Source organism: Frankliniella occidentalis, unplaced genomic scaffold (genome assembly GCF_000697945.3).
Source record: "Frankliniella occidentalis isolate FOCC.00 unplaced genomic scaffold, Focc_3.1 Scaffold1609, whole genome shotgun sequence".
Classification (NCBI taxonomy): domain Eukaryota; kingdom Metazoa; phylum Arthropoda; class Insecta; order Thysanoptera; family Thripidae; genus Frankliniella; species Frankliniella occidentalis.
In genome coordinates this window covers 4,636-12,521 of record NW_026268709.1, presented here as the reverse complement: position 1 = coordinate 12,521, position 7,886 = coordinate 4,636, and the positions used below count along the sequence as shown (strand labels likewise).

General features: G+C 60.9%; 1 protein-coding gene across 1 annotated transcript; it reads right to left on the bottom strand.

The window, feature by feature from the left end:
• Positions 1 to 279: 279 nt before the first annotated feature.
• On the bottom strand, positions 280 to 7,681 carry LOC127751873 (homeotic protein spalt-major-like; the record flags this gene model as incomplete). Its single annotated transcript, XM_052276087.1, has 2 exons — positions 7,465 to 7,681; positions 280 to 4,311 (listed from the first exon to the last, which is right to left on the bottom strand). Coding segments are annotated over exons 1-2 (4,066 nt in total), but the record flags the coding sequence as incomplete, so codon positions are not given.
• Between the last annotated feature and the right edge of the window lie 205 nt (positions 7,682 to 7,886).

The window sequence follows — 7,886 nt, the reverse complement described above, 5'->3', positions numbered from 1 at the left end:
AAAGCATAGCTCGTTTGCAATCGTCCAGAAACAAGAGAAGACTGCCGGCGGAGCGGCCGCGCCGGCCCGGCCAGGAAGAGAAGAGCGGCCGAGAGGAGAGCTTTACGACCACGGCAGTCATGTCCGCAGCCAGCGCAGACACAGCGCAGCGCCGCGCCGCGCCGGCCGCGATTTTGCGTTATTGCAAGTCCCGCCCAACCTTCACTTGAGTTCTCAAAACGACGAGTCCGAACATCGGTTTATGTCATGAGGAAACAAGCGGGGTTTACTTACACTTACCGGCCGGGGACATCGGGAACCCCATGGGGCTGAACGCCGTCGAGGTCAGGACGGACGAGGTGAGCGACGACAGCGCCGACGTCATGAGCACCCCGGGGGACACCGAGGAGCCGGTGGCGACGGCGCCGACGTGCGGCGGCAGGAGTCCGAACCCGGAGAAGAGCCCCGGGGGCGGGCCGAGCGACGGCACGGGGATGGCGGCGTGGCCCGGCGGGCTTGAGCCCAGGCTGGAGCCCAGGCTACCGTGGCTGCCGCTCGACTTGGGGGTGAGGTCCAGCGCGCCCAGCGACCCGCTCTCCGACGGACTGGGGCTGGCGGGCGGCTGCGACGACGGCGGCCTCTGCATGTGCTGCGGCTGCGGCGGCGACATGCTCGCCCGGGACTGGCGGTCTTCGGAGCCGGCGGGGCTGGCCCGCGGCCCGGGGCTCGCGCCGCGGCTGGCGGCCGCCGGCGACCGGTCGCCGTTGACCACGACGGACGGCCGCTTGGTGCTGAGGTTGAGCTCCTCGCCGGTGCGCATCTGCGAGGCCATGGTGGTGATGGTGCGGACCTGATTCTCCAGCGCGGCCAGCGAGGTGGAGAAGTTGGGCATCATGCTGCCCAGGCTGGGCGGATGGTGGGTGGTTTGCAGCGGTTGCTGCTGGGGGGTGCCCGACCGGCTGGAGGTGCTGGCAGCGTCCTCCCCGTGTTGGCTGTCCCGGTCGCGCTCACGGTCGCGCTCGCGCTCACGGTCCCTCTCCCGGTCCCGCTCCTTCTCGCGCTCCCTCTCCCGCTCGCGGTCGCGCTCACGGTCGCGCTCGCGGTCCCGCTCCCTGTCGCGCTCGTCCTCGCGGTCCATCTCGCGCTGCTGCTCGCGCTGGAGTTCGCGCTCTCGCTGCTGCTCCCGCATCTCGCGCTTCATGGCGTGCAGCGGGTGCTGCGGGCCCAGCCCGGCCATGGGCGGAAAGCCCGCGGGCAGGAAGGGCAGCGGGTAGCCGGGCAGCGGCGGGAAGTCGCGGATCTCGGCGGCGCGAATCTGGTCAAGTGTGAGGTCGGTGGGCTCGCCCGTGTGCAGCCGGATGTGCTGCTGCAGCACGAGCGCGTTCGTGAACTTCTTGTGGCAGACGGGGCACTGGTGCAGCACGCGCATGGGCGGCTTGATGCGGTGCACGCCCATGTGCGTCTTGAGGTTGCCCTTGGTGGTGAAGGCGCGGCCGCAGATGCGGCAGCGGAAGGGCCGCTCGCCCGTGTGGGTGCGGTAGTGCATCTGCAGCGCAGACTTGCACGAGAGCACGCGGTGGCACACCACGCACTGGTTGGGGTCCGTCAGCTTGTGCTCGATGTTGTCGACCAGCTGCTGCAGCTTGCTCGTCTCGGACGTCTTGGTGATCTCGATGAGTGACTCCCACGAGTTGTCGTTGCTGCCTGGCCGCGGTAACAGACTGTTGTACAGCATGGGGTCCTTGGTGGGGTCGATGTCGATGGGGAGGCCCATGTTGGGCGTGCCGACAGGCGTGCCAACGGGCGTGCCTAGCGGCGTGCGCGGCGTGTGGCTCCCCGATGAGGTACTGCTGGGCGGCGACACGGCGTGCGGGAACAGCCCCCGCGATGGCCAGACGGTGGGCTTGGAGGAAAGGTTTTCGGGCTGATCGTCGGTCATCAGCTCGTCGTCGCTGTACTTGGACTGGCTGTCGAGACTGCAGTCGTCGTAGGGCATGTCCACGTCCATGTCGCCCACCTCGCTGCGGTCCGTCCGCTGCTCGTCGTCCAGCTCGGTCTTGGGGGCCAGCTCGCGCGCCAAGTCACGACTAAGGTCTCGATTGAGGTCTCGAGTGAGTTCTTGATTGAGATCTCGACTAAGGTTACTAAGGTCCCGACTAAGATCCCGACTGAGGTCTCGACTCGGTTCTCGGCTGGGGTCCCGACTGCGGTCTCGACTGCGGTCTCGACTGGGGTCCCGACTGAGGTCTCGACTGGGGTCACGACTGAGGTCGCGACTCAGCTCTCGACTCAGTTCCCGGCTGAGCTCCATGTCTTGCTTGGCGTCCTCGCGGTCGCTGTCCACGTCGTGGTCCTCCTGCTTGACGGACCGCTGCGAGGGGCTGGGAGACCGCTCTCGCGACGGCGACCTGGATCGCGAGCGCGAGGCGTGGCGCTGCTGCTGGAGGTTGAGGGGCGGCGACCCCCTGGAGGCCCTGGAGCGGGGCCGCGGGGAGTGGCCGGGGCTGGCAGGCGAGCGCGGCGAGTGGAAGGGTGACGGCGCGGCGGGCTTGCTGAGGTCGGCGGGCGCGTCCTGGTGCGCGTGGTGCTCGAGCCGGGGGCCGAACAGCGACAGGGGCAGCATGGGCTTGAGGGGCGTGTGCGGAGGCATCAGTCCGTGGCCGTGGCCCGGCCGGTACAGCGCGGGCAGGCCCGGCGGTACGCCCGGGGGCACACCTGGTGGCACGCCCACGCCGCCCAGGTGCCCCGCCGCGGCGGCCGCGGCCGCCAGGAAGGGGTTGTGCGCGGGGTGGCCGGGCGGCGGCCCGTGGGGTGGTCCGTGCGGCGGCCCGGGGTGCCCCGGGTGCACTCCGGGCGGCAGGTTCTCCAGCTGGCCGAGCTGCGCCAGCAGCGGCGGGTGGTACTTGTCGAGGTGCTCCGGCACGGGGTTGGGGTTCATCTTGACGTGAGGGAACTTGGCGCTGTGCCGCTGAAAGTGCACCTTGAGGTTGCCCTTTGTGGTGAAGCGGCTGCCGCAGACGTTGCACTTGTAGGGCCGCTCGCCCGTGTGGGACCGGATGTGGATCTGCAGCGCCGAGTCCGAGCCGAACACCTTGCCGCAGTAGCGGCACCGGTGCTTGTAGAAGGGGTCGGTGCGCTTGCCGTCGTACGGCGACAGGGAGCCCTTCTTGCGGAAGGCCAACTCGTCGGCCAGGTTGTTGGCAAGAAGGCCCTGGCTGGCGTTGTCCAGGACTTCCTGCGCGCGCCGCTGCAGCATCTCGAGCGTGTTGGGCTCGTCGGGGAGTGGCGGGTCCAGGTTGGTAATGATGGAGGAGGCGAAGGAGGCCGACACGGAGCAGGGCGGGAGGCCGCTGTGCTGCGCGTTGTGTGGGTCGTGCTCCGGGTGCTTGATGGGCATGTCTCGTTCGCGTTCCCTCTCTCGTTCTCGCTCCCGCTCCCGTTCTCTCTCCCGCTCCCGCTCCAACTCGCGGGCCATCGGGCTGAGGGCGGGCGGCGCGACGGTGGGCGGCGCGGGCGTGGTGGCCGGGGCGGGCTCGCTGCCGACGGGCGACGGCGACCTCCGAATGGCCTCCTCCTTGAGCTCGGCCTGCTTCTGGAGCGCCTCGATCTGCTGCTGGGCGGCCTGCACCTGCTGCAGCAGAACTGCGGCGCCGGGCACCTGCGCGGCCAGCGCCAGGAGACCCGCTCCGGGCCCGGCCGCGTCCAGCGGCGGCGTGCCGTCTTGGTGGTCAGCCTTGCCGGCGGCCAGGAGCTGCTGGATGAGGTTGAGCTGGAGCACCTGTTGTTGTTGCAGAGTGAAGAGTGTGTTCTGCAGCACGGCCAGCTCCTGTATGGCGGCGCCCTTGTCCCCGGCGGCAGGCGGCCCGGCGAACTGGGCCACGGCCACCTTGGTGTGCTGCAGCGCCTCTAGGGTTACGTGTCCGGGACCCATGCCGGGACCGTCGGCCCCGTCGTTGTCCTCGCCGTCGACGCTATTGTTGTTCTGTGCGTCCTGGCGCTGGCGCTGCCGCTTGTGCTCCTCCTTGTCGTCCTCGTCGTCCTCGTCATCCTCGTCGCCGTCGTCCTCTTCGCGTGGCGGCGCGCGGTCGTCCATCACGTCGTCGTCCTCGTCGTCCTCGGGCGCGTCGGCGCGGACGCAGGCGTGCCGGAGGAAGTCTTGCCGGCTGGGGAAGGCCAGCTGGCAGCGCCGGCAGCTCATGGAGCCCCCCATGGTCCCGGACACGGCGTCGGTGACCTCGCCAGAAGCCTCGCCCTGCTCACCGCCCGGCGAGGAGGCGCGACCGAGGACGGAACCGCTCGCGCAGCCCGCGGCAGAGGCCTCCGTGCCCTCCCCTGAAACACACACGAAGCCAGGCGTCAGCACAACAAGCAAAACAATTGGTGTGCGGAACACACATAAATACACACACTGTACTGCCCTATATTAAAATCACACACACATACACGCACGCGCACCCACACATATTACTCAAATGACTCGTGAGGAACACATGAACTAGAGGTCCTGACAACTTATCTTGACCGAAGGATTTCAGTCCGCGCCAGAAGTGCAGCCCTACCCGAGCCGAGCTGCAGCCCATGTGGCCCGGGCCGGTCTCGGGGGCGGCCTTTTATTGGCCCGGGTAGGGTCGGTGCGATTCCTGAGCGGCCTGTATTTCTTTTGTTCTCCGGGTGCGAGCTCGGAGGCCTCTTCGGTCAAGATAAGTTGTCACGACCTCTATTCACCCTCACACAGCCACTGCACGAAAGCACACGCGTCCAAGCCCCAAGTCCTGCTCGCGTAGGATTTTGGTGGTGCGCGTCCCACAAACAAGAAACATCCTCACGCGCACCATCCAGCGCAACTCTGCGGCGCGCAGCGTTTTGTACAGACCGACGAAAACGGAAACCGCGAGTCGCGAAAGACACTGCCACACGCAGAAACACACACACACACAACTTCACACACACACACACACACACAGAGCAACCCACACGCACGCACACACACACACGGTCGCAACACTCGGTGGTACCCGGGGGCAGTAAAACTCATACTCATATCCCTTCGCGCCCCCACATGCACCCGGCCCCGGGAGGGTTTTAATACACGCGCTATAAAATTTAATGATCGCAGCCTGCGTCTTTGGCATCGCGATTTCAGCCGTTTCAGCCGCGGCGCGTCTGCGCGGAGCTGGCGTGGCGTTCCCCCCGCCTCCGCTTCAGCCGCGGCCGCGACGAGCTTTGGCCGCGATGCTGGAAACACAGCGGCGGCGGGGCAGCTTCAGCTAATTAATGCATCGGTCGTGGACCTGACGTACTCACGGGGACGCTATCACTCGCAATTAGACTCGCAGGTTATTCTCCACATTTTATTGGCTCGGGTCCGCATCCCGGACAACCACCGTGGGATGTGTGCTGGTGCTGCTCCAGCTATCCGCGAGACACACAGACACGCACTGATTTCCATTCCAAGTTTGATCCAGATTGTGACCAGCCTTCACATACACACACGCACGCTAGCCGACACAAACACACACACACACACGCGACCGCGCACACTTTCTAAAGCAGTCACTAGTTACTTGAGTTCCACACTTCCAGAGTCCGGCACATTTTGGTGACCGCTGGCCGGCGGCGGTGGAGGCCGGTCTCATATGTGCACCACTACGTAGGAGTACGTGCAGCAGCCCGTAGTGGCTGAGCTTTAGTCTTTGTGCTAAAATTCTCAAATGTAAAGGTTAAAGGAATATAGTAATAGTAATGTACAGATGGAAGGCCAGGGAAGAACAGGAAAAGGGGGGGGGCACTAGAAAATTTAAAAATGACCAAAACAAGTTTGTTTTTAGATTTTTCGATGACATTTTTAGTTTTCAGTAATTGGAAGTGGAAGTGTGATGACTTTTGACCTCTACAAATGAATGCTGTTAGCAGATTATACTTACAATGTAACAAACAGTAGAACAAACAAATATCATATAACTCTGGGTATGGCAAACCCTTGTCACAATCAGCTAGAGAAATTCTATTCAATACCCTCACTTGCCTCTGCGTGAAGTGAAATTATATAAAATAATATTAATTTGAATCTATTTAAATGTATTCAAACACCTCCCATACTCAAAATATAATTTTTCATTCTTTGATTCACTTTTACCTGATCCCTCTGAGGCGTTTTGAAGATAACGAGTCATTGTAGTTTATTAATTGAAAGTTCCGTAATATATCTTATCATAGAATGTAATTTAAATTCTCTCACCATTTTATTTCAGTATCATTAGAAATAATATGGCTCTAGAAAAATCTAGTCAACGTAAGAGAATCATATATCTTGTTCTGCTTTTGAACGGCTTATCCTACACTAAGTTGCAACTGTGGCTCTAATATTGTTCGGTCCCTTGCAAGTAAATTGCTGTTAAGAAAATAAGTTGTAAGTTTAAGAAACCTTTAAGATGTCTTTTTGTACGATGAAATGACTTCTAGTCATTCCACGAGTGAATACTATTATTTTGTCTTCCAATGAAGTATCTGGATTTTTAAAAAGTTATCAAATTAATAATGTTATCCCAGATTAAGATTCCTCTTGTAAATTAAAAAGGAAATGTCACATGCTCAGAACCGATCTGAGTCGAAATGGAGAAGTTATTAGCCCTCAAATAACGATGGGCGGATTGCCATGGCCAAATTGGTCCAAATTGAACGTTCGAAGGGTGCGTTTTGTTCGTCTCGGCGAGGTAGGACCCTGTACCCCTTTGGGGTTTGGGCGAAAACTGCCGTCAGAATTGACCTCCGACGCACCGTTTGGCCGCCAGAGGCGATTTAACACTTTATTGAACATTTGAACATAACTCTGCCATTTCGATTCCGATCATCTTTGTGCATAAAACATTTTCGTTTTCTTTTGTCAAGATGAACCCGAAACCATAGTTACCTTTGCACATTTCTCCCAAACCACTACCCCCGCCCCCTCCAACTTACGTAAGTAAACACGTAAACCATTCCAAATATCACTTTCGTTCCTTCTCATCGGACACTCGCGAAACTTCGCAGGCTAAGTTCCGCAACTCTAAAACTGAAACTAAAACACCCGGTTTGACTATCTGACATTTTAATAACTGCTGAGAAGGTATCAAAGTCTTCAGGTGAGCGCAGGAGCCACTTGCGCTCCCCCTCCCCTCGAGCGCCGTGCTACCAACCTACCGCCACCAAACTACGAATTCAAATTAAACGATCGTTTATTTCAAACATCTAATATCAAACTTCTAAACTAAACTCGTTACGTCTCGACTTATACTGAAGCTTCGTGCGCAGTTTGAAGTCAATTGAAGTTACCGTCTGAGAGAAACGTGGGCCAGTACAGACAGACAGATCGACAGACAGACAGACAGACAGACACACGACCAAAGAGTTCTCTGCACCCCACATCACAGCAAAGGCTTCGCAAGCTCAGCCAATAATCACTTCCCGCACTCAAACACACAAACACATTCACTATAATCTCCTCACCGGGAGTCTCGATGCAGACGCTATGTTGAACCATGTCGGCCTGGGCGCGACATTTGGGCCGGCGTTGCGCACCCTGGTGCACGCACACTATCCTCTCGCACGCACGCACGCACGGTCGTGTCGTGCTCCGGTCGGTCGGTCGGTCGTAGGCACGCGGGCCGCACGCACACACGCACGGGGAGCTGGCTGGGCCGGCGGTCGGGACGGTACTGAAGCGCGGAGCGGGCTGGAGGCGCTGCGCTGCGCCGCTGCGCCGTCGCGACGCGGGCCAGCCTCGGCCCTCCCCTCCCCTCGCGGTCTGGAGCCGCGGGACGGTGCTGCGCTCTGGCGGCCGACCCGCATCGCCCCGCCCCGCCTCCGCCCCCTCCTCCGGCGCTCGCGGCCCCTCCCCGCCGCCGCCGGTGGCCACGCGACGCCCACCC